The sequence below is a fragment of the Monodelphis domestica genome, chromosome 2 (assembly GCF_027887165.1).
Source record: "Monodelphis domestica isolate mMonDom1 chromosome 2, mMonDom1.pri, whole genome shotgun sequence".
NCBI classification, from domain to species: Eukaryota; Metazoa; Chordata; class Mammalia; order Didelphimorphia; family Didelphidae; genus Monodelphis; species Monodelphis domestica.
The window spans coordinates 151299906-151318121 of NC_077228.1; the positions used below are offsets into that span (position 1 = coordinate 151299906).

Below are 18216 nucleotides of genomic sequence, written 5' to 3' on the forward strand. Positions count from 1 at the left end.
CCCCCTGATTTGATAGTCCTCTTACCTGACTGTAGTTATTTAAATAAAGATGGATTTAATAACAAATTTGGATTGGTGAGGTATCAGGGAAGAGGGAATTGGGATTTCCCTGGATTGGGTTTGAGTCTTTCTCAGCTTTCGAGCTGAGGCCAGACCTCACAGGCTGGTGGAGGGTTTTTTTAATTCTTGTCAATGCTAGTCTGTCCTAGTTTTCTTAAATCCAAAGCCTTAGCGGCAGACAGCAAGAGGAAGAAAAAGTGCTGACCTTCAGAGTTGGTTGGGCCTGTCATTTCAGGCTGATGCCCCTAAAGACCAGCCTTATAGTTCAAACCACTCCCCTTAAATCCTTTTGTTTGATGACATGATCACAGGAATCCAGGCAGAGTACACAGTTGGGAAAATCAGGAATAGAGGAACTACTATCTTGAGACAGGGAGAGAGGCTCCTTCCAGTCAAGGGCCAAGAAAGAGAGACCAACTGTTGGTCAGGAGACCAACAGTCACTCTCACAGTCCCCTCCCCCCACCAACTGTCATTCTTGTCAATATCTTCTCTTCAACATTCCAACTGCTGTTTGTTCCATCTGAGTGGCAGAAAGTCCAAAACTTGCTTCAGTTTTTCTTTCCACAGTTGTCACCACAAAAGAGTAACTTTTGTTTTTGCTTTTGTAGGGGGGCAACTAGGTGGCTCAGTGGATTGAGAGGCAGGCCTGAGACAGGAAGTCCTGAATTGAAATTTGGTCTCAGAGAATTCCTAGCTATATGACCCTGGACAAATCAATTGGCCCCTTTGCCTAGCCCCTTCCACTCTTTTATCGTGGAACCAATACCCAATATTAAGTTTAATATGAAAGGTAAGGGTTTAATTTTTTAAATCTTACTTAAAAAAATCCTAAGGGAATGGTACACTGGTACCATGAAATCATCTATTATAGATCCACTGATTGAAAGCTCAGACCATGGCAGGGCCTGCTTTAATTGCCTCAATAAATAAATAAATTAGAGTTCTTAAATCACCTTTTTTTTTTACACATTTCAGGAGAGACTTAATGAAAGCAGAGGTATAACCCCCTACAGTTTTTTCTATAAAAGCTGGAATAACAATCTAGTGATTTAATCTAATTCTTTAACACTAAAGACAAATTACACCCTGTTCCTGGAGGGTGAAGCAGGGTTAATTTAGAAACATCATCATGACACCAACATTATAATGATGTCAAGGAGACCATAATGGAAACTAGTTCATCCCAATGTCAACCTACTTGAGGTATAGTAGAAGAAAAAAATAATCTGAGTTTGGAGTCAGATGACTTAGGTTTAAATTCCGTATCTGCTCCTCACTCTCTGTGTGACCTCAAAGAAGTCTCTTCACCTCTCCAGGTCTCAGTTCCCCAATCTGTAAAATCAGGGAGTGTCCCTTTAAAGCTTTACATATATGACTCTAAGGCTGTTATTCCTCTGTGACCAGACAACGGATAGCTATGATGGAAAAAATCATGGTCAAAAATGCCAAAGAGAAAAGCTGAGTCATTTTCACTTCTTGGATTCCTTCTGCATACTAAAAATACTATTTGCCAAAGCTTTTCCTATTGTACAATTAATGAAAGTTATGCAACCCTCACCTTGTAGCTGTGAGTCAGAATAGTACATTATCTTCATATTACTAACAATGGATCTAAGGTGGCCCATTAAGTCAAAGATAGAATCTAGACTAACTTTTTGAAGTATCAAACATTCAGATTGTCCTCCTCTAAGTTATCAGACATCATATCAATGTAAGATGGAGTAAGAATACTGAAGGGAGTTTTAAGATGAGTTGGATTGAGAAGATACAAATGCTGGAAGTCTGTTTACCTATCTGTTACTTTTTACCAAAAAAAAGTGGTTCACATGGACTAGTAATATAGGGACAGATTTAGAACCTAGGATTTCAGGTTTCTGTTTCAGTTTAGCTATGTTTTACTTTTTTTCTCACTATATAACAGTAGAGTGACTGACAAATGAATGGATACCTTATTAGAGTAAATTGAACCATGTTCTTTAGATGAACACACCAGAACAAACCTCAGCCAAAGAAGTTCTTTTCCAAAACATTTTATTCCAGGTCAAACCTTTAATTTGTACTTCCTAGCAAAGCAATTTAAAACACATTATGAATTTGTCAGCAGCTCTAGTATCCAGAGGCCTCTGCATAATTAAAACTCATGGGTTTCGTTTACAAAATAATGATACTACATATGCTGGTAAAACACACTCTCCTAAAAGTCCCTAAGAGAACATTAAGCATTCACAGTGCCAGAATAATAACTTAGCAGAACATGTCATTGTATACAATTTTTTTTATTAGCAGTTCTAAGACAGTCAGTCACTGCTCAGGGAGAGTGGAGTTAGAGCCTGCAACTACTTACTGTCTTATGGTTTTGAAAGACTTAGATGAATAGTACAGAAAGAGCTCTACCTCTCTCTGTCTCTGTCTCTGTTTCTGTCTGTCTATCTGTCTGGGTCTCTCTGTCTCTCTCCCCTTCCCTCACTTAACCCCATCAGAAAGTTCTTCCTCTGGCTTTACTCAGAAACTCATTGTGGTACTTGAGACAGTCTGCTATGAATCTTTAAAAAGATACTCATTTTTTTATTCAAAGAACACATTTAACAAATTATAGGTTGTCTCATAAGCTAGCTTTATTGTTTCCCAATTGCATAGTTCAAGGCTTCTGCTACCATCTGATCCTCTGAAAGTATTAAATACTTCTTCTTGGTTCCTTCCTTTCAGAGGTACACTTTCCATCTGTCTATTATAAAAATAAGAAGAATCTAGAAGGGTAAAACTGCTCCAAAAAACATTCATTAATATCACACTCAACATTTGACAACCAGGAAAAAGATGGGGAAAGAGAAAAACCCATAGGATGAAAATATTTAAGGTAGTCCCTGGACTGCATTTACACATAGATTGACAATACTGAAAAACATAATAATATGTTAGAAGTTTTTTCTAATTATATGTATATAGACAAACATGTGCATATATGTAAATATGGCTTCATTTCTAAAATTCAAAGTTTAGCTGATTACCTATAAAACCCTAGCATGTTACGAATTCCAAAAACATAAAATAGGACTTTTTAAAACAAGAAAAAAATAGTTTTGTGCACATTCAAATATATACCTACTACTTGCTTCTTAACAATTACACATACATTGATCTGTACATAGCCACAGCAAAGGTGAACTCTGAATGAAAGCTATCAATCATCATATGAAAAAATGTTTTAAATCCCTCTTGATTAGAGAAATGCAAATAAAAACAAGTCAGAGGTAGCACGTTACACCTAGAAGATTGGCCATTATGACAGTAGAGGAAAATAATAAATTTTGGAGGGGATGTGGCAAAATTGGGACATTAATGCATTATTGGTGAAGTTGTGAATTGATCCCAAATTATAACCAAAGAGCTTTAGAGAAATGTACAAAATTAATTATAACTGCTCTTTTTTGTGGCAGCAAAGAATTGGATACTAAAGGATGTCCCTCAGTTGGTGAGTGGCTGAACAAATTGTATATCATGATGAAAGAATACTTTTATGCTATAAGCAATGATGAACAGGATGGTTTCAGAAAGAACTGGAAAGACCTATGTGAACTGATGCAAAGTGAAATAAGCAGAACCAGGAGAAGAATTTTAATCATACTTAAGGTCTCTAAAATTATTTGCACTGGTTTATTCTTCTGGGTAATAAGAAGTACTTAAAGCAACAACAAACTAGTCAGGAAGGTTTTCATTTAACTAGGGGGCTAACTTGACTCTTACTGAATTGATATGCTATGTAAGTATTTTTTTTTAATTTGAAAACTCTCTAAATAGCATTCTCTACAAGGAGGAGTTATTATTATCACTACTGTTATTGTTATGTCTTCAATTAAGGGTTTTTTTTAATGCAACTAAGTCACAATTTCTTTTTTAAATATCATCCCTGGAAAACATTAGTCTTTGAATCTATGCATTTTATATTCTTTTTTTCTTTTAACTTAATTATTTTCAGTTATACTATTTAATCTCATTTGGTTTATCTACTTAGATGTATACTTATTTAACATGTTTATTACTTTAGGTAAAACATTTCACCATGAAAGATTTTTCAAAGCGATCTCGCTCTCATCACTTAGCATTTCCTATTTATATATTTTTACTTCTAACTAATTTTAAATGTCAATGAGTTTTATTTTATCTTCTTTAGTTAGGAGTATTTTCTATATATGACAATTTTTCAGGGGATAAGATAAATTCCTAAACCTGATGCAATCCTTATAAGTTCAAATCATGATGATGGAAACACTTATCATAAAAATAAACTACATCCCCACTCTAGTCATTCCCCAGTTATAAAGGATCTCTCATCACCAAAATAGATATTATCAACAAGTCCTGCCACAATTTTTCCCAAAAAGTCTCTGAAACCTTTCTCTTGCTATTTCTACTAACATCAATCTGGACCCCTTTAAGGAGAACTTTGCCAACTATATTTATAGCTCCAGGTTCTTCTCATCTTGTTTTTGTTCTAAACATTTCTAAAATAATCTTTCTTATTCATTTTCAAGCCCATAACATGTTCAAGAAACTGTAATGGCTCACAGTTATTTATAATATATAATTTCTCCAGTATTGTCTGGCCCTCTATATCTATTTCCCTTCACCAACTGGTATACTCCCCACCATTATCATGGATATATAGATATTCTCTCACTAATTATATTTTTAATTATTTCCTAATGAATTTGAGATTGCTTTAATCAAATAATCTTGCTTGCCATGCTTTAAACATGTGCTCATAGGATCATAGGCCAGATCATCTAGTCCAACACAATCATTCTATACATTAGAATATTTCAGCACAAAGACATGAACAAACATTCCCAAAGTTGTACAAGTGATTAGCAACAAAGCCAAGACTCCAATTCAGTTTCTCTTATAAAATACAAATTATAACTACAAACTCTGATACACTCATTTATTTCTTCTTCAAAATCTTATTTCCTGCTCTTTTCTCAACTAGAGATGAAGCCATATGGTATGAGATGGTGAAAGAGATGGGATATTTTGTATCAGGGGGAAATATTTAGGAGACATATGATAGTATCATTTTATATAGGTCTAAAGATAAGAATTAGTATCAATTGGTAAAAGTTACCAAGAGAAGTTTAAAAAAAACAGCAACAAAGGTTATCTAAAAAGAGAATAGGGTAGTTTGTGAGATAGTGAGTTTTCTATCACTGGAAATCTTCAAGAAGAGTCCGAATGGTTGCTCAGAGAGGTTGCAGATTGAAATTTATACTAGATTATCTGTAAATTCTTTCCAATCCTGACAGTCTGTTTTTGCCTTCTTTACTCCAAATACTGTTCCTCTCCTTCTAAAACTCAGTCCAAAAAACTCCTGTAAGTTATAGGCATAACATTTTCATTTGGTTTCCTTGAACTGATGAGAAGTCAGGTCTACATGTATTCAAGTCATAAACATGAAACAGTTACTTTAATTGTGAAGATCTGTAGGGTACTGAGTTCATGATTTAATATATTTGCATACAGAAGAAAAGAGTCTTTTAAAGTTACCATCCCATATACTGATAAGCTTAGTTTACATCATGATATTACTTCATTCCTACTTTCCTTGTGAAAAAATAAAAATAGCAGACACCTGATATAAGCTGTCAGCTCCAAGATCAAATGGAAATGGAAACCAAAATATTTTTTTTCAGATTTTTTTCAGAAGGTCAGAAATTTAAGTTATGATCCAGAATTTGATTTCATTCAGGAATCCTGACAAGCACACTCTAATTTAAACAACAGAAGCAGGCTCGATCAATGTAACCATTGCTTAATAATAACAGCTAGCAATTACATAGCAGTTTAAGGCTTTTAAAACTCTCTACCAACATTATTCCATTTTACCCTAACAACAATCCTGAGTAGATGCTATTATTTCCAGTTTTGATGCACATTACATACTTCAAATACACTTTGCAATCCAGTGACACCACTCTTTTTATTTTGTTTCTTACAGCAAAATGTTTCTTATGATTTCTTATGTTTCTTACATAAAGCACTCCATTTCCCAAATGTGAGCATTTTCATTGGATCTCCCCCAGCCTGGATTTCTCTCCTCTCTCATCTCTGCCTCCTGGATTCCCTGATTTCAAGTTCCAGCAAAAATCTCATTTTCTTCTTGATGTAAATTCCTTGCCTTTGTTTCTTTCTCCATTTTATCGTGTGTGTGTGTGTGTGTGTGTGTGTGTGTGTGTGTATACATAAGATGTATGTATATATACATATATAATGTATGTTGTATATATTTATATAGATATCTATACCTATCTCTTATTTATAGATAGCTATTTACATTATTTACATCTTGTCTCCTCTATTAAACTGTAACATCCTTGAGAGCAGGGAATGTCTTTTGCCTTTCTTTGCACCCCCAGTATTTAGCATATTGCTTGGCCCCTAGTACATGCTTATTAAGTGTTTATTAACTAACTGACTGATTATCCTCATTTTACTGATGTTGAAACTGAAGCAGAGTTTAAATAAACAAATAGCTAGAAAGTGTCTGAGGTCTTAACTAGAATCAGTTCTTCTAGTGCTTTATCCACTGCACCATTTTGTTGCCACTCTTACATGAATTTCTAAAGTACTGCCCCTTTCCTGTGATTATTTTACCTCAATATGCTAACAATAATGAATTTAAGTGACTAAGTGTTACTCCCTCCCAGCTTCTTGCTGGATGGCATAATTACAGTTAAGTTTCCCACTCCCTACTCCTCATACCTCATTCCTTAGGAAATTTAGAAAAATACCTTCATTTCACTTGTCCCAACTATTTTTCTATAGAAATGGCAAGATAGTCTTTTATCGGTGCTAGATGGTCCTTTGTATAAAACTCTAGGTAAATTTGAGACCTGAAGCTCTCTGGGACTTCAACTTGAGCATGAAAACAATTCCACATCCAAAACATGGAAATTAAATACACTGCTGGTGGAGTTGTGAATTGTTCCAACCCAGTACAATACTGAGAAACTTATAAGAATGCTATCCACATCCAGTGAAAGAACTGTGGAAATGGAAATACATTAGAAAAATATATGATCTGGATTCTAGCTGATCTGGCCTGCTGATTTGAGCTTCTTAAGATCAGCTAGGTTTGAAAGAGCTAATAACCATTTTTTTTTGTTCTGTTCTTTTGAGTATAATGGTTGTTTTTTCTTGGGAAAGAAAGCTTATCCAAAATAGCAATTGAGTAGCTCTCTCTTCACTCCATTGTCAGTTAGCACTGTCTTCTTATACTAAACAGGGCATCCTTTTGAATTGTACTTTTTCCCCCAATAGATTTTTTAAATTGTTTGCTGTTTGGCAAAGAATTAAAAATTAATGGATTATCCATCAGTTGGAGAATGACAAGTTGTGGCATATAAGTTTATTGAAATACTATTATGCTATAAGAAATGTGTGCAGGATGATTTTTGAAAAACCTAGAAACATTTACATGAATTGATGCAAAGTGAAGTGAGCAGAATCAGAACATTATACACAGTAAGCACCATTTTTGATGAACAATTGTGAATGACCTAATTATTCTCAGCAATATGATTCAAGACAATTGCAGAGATTCATGATGAAAAATGCCATCTGTCTTCAGTGAAAGAACTGAATAAGCCTTAATGCAGACCAAAACATATTCTATTTCACTTGCTTTCTTCTTTTTCTTTTCCTTTTTTGTTGGATAACTCTTCTATAAAATAACTAATATGGAAAAAAAAACATTTTACATGATTGACCATGTAAAATCTATATCAGATTGCTCAAAGGGTGGGGTCTAGGGGGAGGTAGACAGGGGGAAAGGATATACAGAATTTGGAACACAATATTTTAAATAAATGTTAATAAGTTGTTTTTACATTAATTGGGGAAAATATTACTGTAAAATTATTTGCTCTTTTTAAATGTAGCTAATTATTTTAATATATCACTTTTTTTAGCTTTAAGGACACCATACTTTCTTGGTTCAATTCCTTCACACCTGTTCTGACTCCTTTCCTAGCTCTTTGTCTTCTTTCCAACTTCTTAAAATATCTTAATGTTCCCAAATGTTTTCCCCTTGTTACTCAGGTCTCCTCTATAAATGTTCCCATAATTAAAACCATCACTTCTATGAAAATTGCTCCCAAACTCATATCTCTAGTGTTAAATATCCTTCTAACTTCCAGAATCATATTTTCAAGGGCCTTCAGGAAATTTTTATCTAGAATTCCCACTAGTGCTTTTGAACTTATGTCCAAAATATTGCTTGTTATCCTTCCTCTTAGACCTATTCCTCCTTTTGAGACCAATTTTGCAATTGTGCAATTCTGCAAAAGTAATATTGACCTATTCTCTTATATTTGAAATCTGGATATTGTCTTTGACTTCTTTTCTCCTTAAACTTCTATATGTAAACATTTACCAAAATTGTCTTGATACAATGTCTACATCTCAAGGTCATTGGTCTATTATTTGAAGTTTTTGAAAATAATAATTTGCTTCTCTAATATTGTGGCAGTTCCCCTATTCTCCATAGTTTACTAAAGATCACTGATGGCAACCTAGCAATCATCAGGCCCAAAAGATTCCAAACCCAAATTTGAATTATGAAACATTTTCTCTACAACTCAACTCAAACTCCACTCTCACCATACACAGTTACCATAATAATGATCTCCTCCTCATTTCTCCTTTTCCATATTACTTTCAAAGTTTATCTTTCATGGTACTCCTTCAGGAAACTTTCCCAAACTAATCTAATACAAAATGAACTTTTCTTTCTTTGAAGTTCTATAGCATTTACAGCCTAGGCTTCACATCCCAGTACTTGTTTATACACTTGTGTTCTTGCCTGGCATAGTGGCACATACCTGTATTCTTGCTGCTAGGAAGGCTGATACTGGTGGATTCCAATTGAGTATGGGAGCTCTGATTTATAGTATGAATAAAACCAATCAGGTGGCCACATTAAGTTCACCACCAATCCTGTGAGTCCCAGGAAGCAGAGGGCCACCAGATTGCCTAAAGAGGAGTGAACTAGCCCAAGTCAGAAAAGGAGCATATAAAAAGTTCCTATGCCATTCACCATTGAGATTAGGACCATGAAGGATCATTGAACTTCCTTCCTGGTCAAGATAAGGAGACTCAGTCCCAGTAAACAAACAAATAACCTGTTTTCTCCTGTTCTGCTAGGTCTTTTATATACAGCTCCCCTCAATTAGCTTGTAATCTAGTTGACAGAACAATATTTCTTGTTTCTATTCTATGTTCCATAATACTGAATAGACTAACAATTTGATACATTCTTGTATCTCTGACTCATAAAATATTTCAGTTCAGTAAAATTTAAAGATAACTTTTGTCTATCACATATAATTTATTTTAATATAATAACTTTGTTAAAATATTTGATTATGTTAAGATTGAGATCATTTGAAGAGATCAGAATCCCCATGTGTGACTCATCATTCATTGTTTACCTACAATTATGTGTATGTATATATAAAACCATTTGCCTAAAAAGGAATAAAATCTTTAGATTATATATTAGCATACAAAATATGATTTCTTATTTAAAATATTAAATTAAGCATTACTATAACATTCCCTTTGAAAAAAACATCTGCCTTCCATTTACATAAGATTAGCCATTTTATATTCATTGAATATGAATATTTACTCTGGAAACATCACTTACAGATATTCAAAATTAATTGCTTGAAAAAGAAAGATGATGGCTATACCTTCTTTTGTTGGTCAGAGTAGAAAAAAATTAAGAAATATGATAATTACTACAATTCTCAAAAATAGCTAAAACTGACATCTTGGAGTTAAGTAGCTCTCTAATACAAAGAAGAAGAAAAAATTCCCCCTAAGACAGACCCTAATGATAATACTTTTTCTCAGGAAATCATTTTACTGTTTTATTCATAGTCTCCTTCCACATTATGATTCAATGTTCCCCCTTTTCTGCCCAAATGCAGTATTAAATCATTTTTTAAAATTTCCTAGAGCTTTACTTTTAACTATTCTTGTACACTAGAATTCTGCTTTACTTATGATTTAGCAGATTGAATGTTCTCAGAGAATTACAATAAACGAATGTCCTTTCCTCCATAGACAACAACTACCTCACTTTTTGTTTAATAAAAGGTAAAAGAAAAAAAATAGTTATATAAATAGAGCACATGTTTCTAGTAAGCACCAAGATAAATGCTGAAAATTTAGGCTCTTTCCCTGTCATTGCCTCTTTTCTTTCTCTTCACCTTTGCCCTAAATTGTACCAAGCATTGCTTTGCAAAAGCTATTTCCCTTAATTCATATAATATATTTTCAGTATAGAAATATCATGTTTTTATTGGGTAAAGCTATTTTTAAAGACCTCTTTAAGATTAATTTGAATTTTCTAAATATTTGTGGGACAGCATGTGAGCAGAAAAAAGAAAAAGAAAATATCATCTTTATAGTTTTCATCAATTATTATGTATCATAATTATAATTATCTATAAATGTTTTATCCTCATATTGGACTGTAAGACATGAAAAAAGCACTGTGATACAAATAAACCTTAAATCTCCTTCAGTACCTAGTTCAGGTACCTCATTCAGATACCTAAGACCTATGGAGCAAGGTACTTTATAAAACCTTGATCAATTGTAATTATAATTGAATAAATATTGTTATATATAATATTTCATTTTAGGTAGTTTTTTATTCTAGCAACCAGCAGTCACTCTTGTACTAACATTTTTTATTATCTAAATAGTTTCACTTGAATAAAAATTGTTCATCCTGATCATCATAAGGATTATACATCATTAATAATCTACAATACATGTTTCATGAGAGTGGATAAGAAATACTTTAAGATGATAAGCCAATGAAGATGAAAGATTACTTTATAATGTACCATCATGAATTTCCAAGAAATTTGGGAAATGACACAAAACAAAAGAGAATTGACTAAAAACTGACCACTCTCCATAGTCTTTAGTGAAGTTTACTCTTCTGAGTCTCTTCAATTAACTAAGATTCAACAACTTCAACTAAGTTAAAGAAACTAAGATGTCTTGCCTCAGGCTGCATAGGTTAGCTATAGAACAACCAGACTTAGAGTTATGGAATATTAGAGCAGAAAAGAACCTTAGAGATCTTCTAAATCATCTTCACTTTCTCTGTCTAAGACATATAAATCCACACATAGTGAATATCCTATCAGTCCTAGCAAGCAAACAGAGCAGCAGCAATGGCTTTGTGTGAAGGAACTGAAAACAAGAGTCTCTCATTCTTTGAAGAGGAAACTACAGTGGAAGGTAAAAACCTATAGTCTCGTTTAAATAGGATCCCTTTATATGATGGCAATTATGTAATTATTTATTAATTAAATATTATTATTATTATATTATTAATAATATATTAAAGAAAATAGCTTCTCCTGAATCTAAAAAGTGAGAGAGACTCTAGCTGGAAGTTAATGAAATTTTCAGACTAAAACTGCAAAAATCTTTCTCAAAAAAGTACTTTTATATCATGCATTTTTCAGGTGTTCATAGCTTACTCAAATGCTACCCCACCTTTTTTGTCAGGTTACAACTCACCTTGAGGAGATTAAAATACTTCTCTGATATCTATGGAAATGTATATGGATATTTATCTAAAATCCATCTGGTCAATCCCTTTGTATTTCATGCCTAATTGATTACAACTAAACACCAATGGTCAATAGAATATTAAATCATTACCTATACCAATTTACATCTTTTTCCCTTTCCTGCAAAAATAATTTATTAAGGAAATGAAAAGTTCATAGAAAGAAGGAATGAGGAATTATATGGTATATAGCAATAGCTCTATCAGAAAAGGAAATTGGCAACTATGGAAGTCAGGAATATAATTTCAAATATCCTATACTGGATGCCTAGAAGCAGTAATATTCTCATCTTTAAAATGAATCTTCTACAAACAGTATAACAGAAGAACTGATGACTGGAACTAGTGAGCATAAAGAGATGTTTTCCATTTACTGTTTTGCTTACTTCCACATAATAATAAAATATCACTTTAAGTTTTACAAAGTAATTTATAAATATCATTTCATTTTATCTTTACTACCAGTCAATTATGCAAGAATAAAAATCTGACATGAAAAAGCATTCAAACAGGATAAATTCTTACTTATGTTTACATTAAAATGAAAGTGCTAATGGTGGCAAAAAAGTTATTCTACTTTCTAGCTTAATTCACCAGAATTTTTTAAACTGGTAAACAGATATTTAAAATAATATTCTTTCTTATCTAAAACAGATGTAATTTCATCTAAAACTACTTACTATTAAAAATGTCTTTGGGCTACATAAATACCCTATAGGTATATCAATTTATCAGCCAGCTAGAATTCTTCAATTTATTTTCATATCTACAATAAACAGTAAAACCATATTCCTTCAAGATAGGAGGAAGCGCATTAAGAAATATCCTACCAACATGTTACCTGTATCTAGATTCAAAATTTCTACAAAGAAAAACAGGAAAAAATTTCAAATATGAAATTGTGATGAATCCTAATTATATCAGGAAAGCCAGCAGTTCTATCCTGAAACCAAAACTAAAACCGAAATGATCTGCATTCATGAATAAGCATCTCCATCTCCTGGGCTTTTAGGAAACTGCAGCTAGATACCCTTCTGTCAAATTTTAGTAGGATTTAAAAAATAAATGGCATTATAATAAACACAAATTCAAAACAGCTTGGATGACAAATAATGAACAACTCTAAGGGGCAAATAGTCCACTAGAGAAGATATAATTAAGAGGGGAAAATGTCTTTACAAAATTGGAGAACAAGAGAAATATAGCCAAGGAAAAATTCAGTTTAGTTCTATTGAACAATTTTTTAAAATATTGATTGTGTATACAGCATGCTTTAAAGAATTGAGGAAGGGAATATTTTAATAGAACATGGAACTTACAGATAATAATATAAATATATAATTATAGTAAAATATATATAATATTACAATGTATGATATAGATAATAATACATAATTATATAAAATTGATTATATAATATAGAGTAAATAATATAGTAAGTAATCTAATATATAAAATAATTAATATAGAGTAAATAGTAAACCTTATATGTGGTAGTTATGTGAAAAAAGGGTAAATAATGTTATGTGAGGTCCAAGGGTGAAAAAAATTATTACTAAATAGGGTGGGGGGAGTAATAAGAAAAGGCTTCTTAGAGAGGAGCAAATAGGTAAATATGCTGAAATTATGTCTTTGAAACAAATGATCTGTGAGTTTTTATACACCCATATACATATATATATTATAGATTATATATATATACAATGTTTATGTAAAAGCAAAATTAGGCATCTAAGTATTTTCAAAAGCATTTCTTACCTTTTATTTTTATTTTATTTTTTAATAAAACTGCGACTCAAGATCAATATTAAAATTATGATCTAATCTCTAATTTGTATCACCAAGAGATGACATTTCTAATTCAAAAGAATTCATTTTCAGTTTATCACTTCTAAAAGTCAAAGGGTAAATTTCCTTATTGTAACTGAAACAAATAGAATACTACTAAATATAAATCTATGGGTTTTCAGAAATACAAAATATCATTAGATCAAAAAGCATACATTTTCTTTGGACAATTCTATGCAGAAATTGTGAGCTATTTCCTCAGACAGAAAGGTCTAGAGGACTTTTAATAGATATCCAAAAGGCAAGGGACATGCTCTTCCTGAAAAACCTGGGCGTATATTAGATTAAAATATTCTGGAATTTAAAACATTTCTGAGATTATATTCAGGAACAAATTATATATATATATATGTATATATACATATATATGTATTTATATATAAATATATAAAATCATGATATATTATATATATAACTATATATATATAAACAATCATTCTACTTTTCCTACATATATAACAAATTCAGAATAAGTCAAATACCAAAAAAAATGGTCATGGAGTTCTGAGTTTTTCACCAAGTTCAAGGGCAGGTCAATGTCAAAGTATCTATGAAAGAATATTGAATTTATATATTGAATCCCATAATTTCATTTCACTATTGTATTGAAATATACTCCTTTTTTTACCACTGCCAGATAACAAAGAAAAAGGAAACATTTATTTATTTATTGGAGCTTGAAGGACCCTTGGAAATAATATTTAAATCCAACTCTCAAATTTGCAAATAAGGAAAATTAAGCCCAAAACAGTAACTTTCTTACCTAAGCTAGTAAGTAGTTGAAATGGGATCAGGATCCAGGCTCCCTGGCTCCTAGTCTAGTGTTCTATTCACTATAACCATGATATCAATAACTAATATTTTATTGTTTTAATAGATTACTCATTGGTTCTTGGGTTATTTTAATATTTATTATTAAGAGATTAAGGAATCAGAACTAACTGGAAGTGTACCAATGAAATTTCTTTTGTATTCTATTCTCAATAACAGGTGTCCAAAGCTTTGTCAAAATGTAGTTTTTTAGCATAAAAGATGGCAAGACAATAATAAAGAGAGCTATAAATTGCCAATAACTAGGACATCATCACCCACTGGGAATATGAGTCATAGTTGGCCAATTTAAAGCGTGATACCTGCATCTACTTCATTGTTTAGTCTGCTGACAACTAATCCACACTATATTGCTTTCTAAACTACCTAGAATTTTTATAAAGTAAACTACTAAGATAGTTCCTTTATCATATAATCACATGCTAAAAAAAAAGTTAATAAAGAAGTCTATGTCTAGGAGAGAGTTAATAAATGGTGCTTCCTAAGTAAAAGAAAGGGTCAAGTGCCTGTGTGCTTAATAGTTACAAAATTAAAAATGGAGAAAAAAGTAGAGGGGAAATGACATCACATTGTATTACAGTGGAAAGAACATTGTGTCTAGAATCAAAGGGCTTAGGTTCAAATCCCAATTCAGACATTACTACCTTTGTGATCTTGGACAAATTGCTTACCCTTCCAAGATCTCAGATTCCTCATCTATAAAATAAGAAGATGAAGTATATGACCTCTAAGCTCCCTTCAGACAATTGATCTAGGATTCCATAAGCATTTGTAAAAAGTTTCATATATTCATGTTTAGGAGAGAATGTAATTCTTATAACTATCAATGCTTAAATCGTATTATATATATGTGTATATGTATATATTAACAACAAAGTATTAAGATGCTAAAAATCTTGTTTTTATCATTAAAACCACTACCCACTATTTCATCTAGCTCCTTCCAGAGAAACTGATCATTTTTTTCCCTCTTGATCAGTTTTGTTCATTATTTCTAAAGGGAATGAATTATGCCAATAATTAACTCGCTAGAATTTAATGTAACTAACTCCACAGAAGACCTCTAAGTCATACACAAAGGAAGTTATTGCTCTTTGGACTTATGGAACTTACATAAATCCAATAGGATAATAAGAGACAAACACAAATAATCTTAAGATAGCTTTAATGTCACAATATTATAGAATAATCATAGAAGAGGACTGCAAACACGTTTGCATTTTGTGGGATCTGGGGAGCAAAGGAGGGGAAGTTGGTAAATGACAGAAAATATTACCATAGCCAGTGAAGTTCATTACTGAAATTAAGCCAAATTCATCTGCCTACCTTGGAATTGGAAGTGGACTCCAAGAAACAGAGCCTGTTGCCAAATCCTTCGGCTGCCAAACATAGTTTCTGTTGTTCTTTGTGGATGGTCGCAGTACATTGTAAAACCACTTCATCATCCTGCCAAAAAGAAGAAACAAGTGGCAAATGTTAAGTTGGACGTGACTTGTGTATTCCAGATCAGATTTGGAAGGATGCAACTTAGATGCATTTTAAAATTCTGAGTTAAAAGCAGCAGCAAGAACACAACAAAAGCAATTCCCAATACTTTATTTATTCATTGTAAGAAAGCTAATTAGATGTAGGTTTTTGCCATACTAAGACATTTATCTTTTCTCAGATGATCCCCATTTCTTCTCAGGGGAAAACAAAACTAAGAAAATTATACCTCAAACTAAGGTTTTTTAAACATGATTAAAATAGCATTACCAAGAAAATGTGTCCTATATCTCCTTAACAACAAATATCACCACAGTTGAATGGAGTCTATGGTCAGGCAGATGCATCACTATAAATATAATACCCTCAAAAACCAACAACAACAACAGATTAAGAGGAACATTTTCTTTAATGCATACATAAAGCAAATTTAAATAGATATATTCCTCAACTATTTCATACCATCACAAGTGAAATAAAAAATGGATTCCCCAAAGATTAATGAAACATGGTAGTAGAGGAGGAAGAAGATTGCACTGTCTTTTGTTACCACCATCAGTAGGATTGGTAGTGCCATCTATATATGTATTTTTATAAAGCATTTATATATTATCACATCCTATTCCTACATCTCCACAAGTAAGTCATAGCCCTTGATATTATCTCCATTTTACAAAACAAGAAACTAAAGCATGAAGAGTCCAAATGACTTTCATCAAGGACACAAAACTATTAAATGGTAGTTTGGGGCTAATACTTAGGTTTCCAGATTCCGATTGTCCAGAGTTCACTCTATGACACAATTAGATTACTCAGTGCCATCAATAATGAAAACTTAGAAACTGCAAGTATTTTCATTCTGACATTTTACTGTGAGGGTTCAAAAGAAAAATATATGAAATCAGATGACACAAAGATATGTTCTTAACTATTTTTAAGTAAAAGAAGCGATAAAAGTAAACAAACACATGCTTCTAGAAATGGTGAGATATGATCACTTCCAGGGGTAGAGCCAAGATGGAAGAGTAACTAGAGCAGCAGCTCCATTTCACCACGAAAATCCTTTTTGACCAAGATTAAAATATAGCCACAAAACAAATAAAGGAGTGAAAGAATCAACAAAAAGACAGAGTGAAATAACCTTCAAGAAAAGAAAAATCCCAAAGGTAGGCAGAGACCATCTGGAAACTGGGGTGAGAGGGGAGCCGAACTAGCAGGGGGCATAGCAGGGAGTGAAGAACAAGCCAAGAGCAAAACACAACTCCCTCCATCTCTCCCCCATCTGCTGTCTCAGGTTCCAAAACTTAATCCTTACCTAATATTCAGACCCTTAGATCCTGCCTAGGCAAATAGTGGTCTGAGACAACTAACACCCCTTGAAATTTCAAACTTTTGGAGAAGTCCTGAGTCCCAGCCAAGGGTAATCAGGGCTGAAGGGGGCCAATCTGTGTGGGCCCAAAGCAAAGTCAGGAATCTCAGTCTGGATTTGGGATGAAGACATAATCCATGGTTTGGGGTGAGGAAACAGTTCTCAGGGGACCCCCCCTGAACTTTTTGCCTACAACTAGGGCAGAGCTCAAGGACAGGGCAATCAAGGGTGTGCCTGATTGAATCAAGAATACAGTTAGACCAAAAGCTTGAGCCTAATCTAGAATTTGATCAATCCCTGACCTAATCAAGTACAGAGTAAAATCAAAAGCTTACACCCAAGCCTAAGGAAATACTTAAAGCTATCACCATCTCAAGGGTCATTTGAATCAGCAGGAGGAGGGGACTCTAAGAGCTCTCAATTCTCAGATCATCTGGTAAACAAGTAACAATCTAGAAAATAAGCTGAAAATAGCATTAAGGAAGGACTGAAGTTTAAGAGGGTACCTCAACTTCCCAGAAAACAGAAATTACCTATAATTAGATAGGGAAAAAATGAGCAAACAAAAAAATACACCTAACTCTAAATAATGTTTATGGAGACAAAGAACAAGGTACCAACACAGAAGGGAACAGAGAAAGCAAACAAAAAAACTTGCAAAGTCCAAAAGAAAAATATGGATTAGACACAGAGTCTGGAAGAGTTAAAAAAGACTTCAAAAACCAATTAAGAGAGGCAGAGGAAAAATGGGGGAAAGACATTAAAGAGATGCAAGAAGAAATGAAAGTAATACAAGGATAAATAGGCCGATTGAAAAATGAGAACCAAAAACTGACAGAGGGAAAATCAGGTCTTAAAATCAGAATTGACGGTCTACAAACTAATGATTTCATAAGAAATCAAGAAACAATAAAGCAGAATGAAGGGAATGAAAAAACAGAGGAAAACATGAAATATCTTATAGA

The 18216-nt window shown here is 32.8% G+C and overlaps 1 protein-coding gene across 1 annotated transcript in view; it reads right to left on the reverse strand.

Annotated features, from left to right (window-relative positions):
* Nucleotides 1-18216, reverse strand: part of RYR2 (ryanodine receptor 2) — a 760518-nt gene that overhangs the window by 523244 nt on the left and 219058 nt on the right. Inside the window, exon 2 of the mRNA XM_056816085.1 lies at nucleotides 15724-15843. Within this exon, the coding sequence (XP_056672063.1) occupies nucleotides 15724-15843 (120 nt within the window). The remainder of the gene's footprint in view (nucleotides 1-15723; nucleotides 15844-18216) is intronic.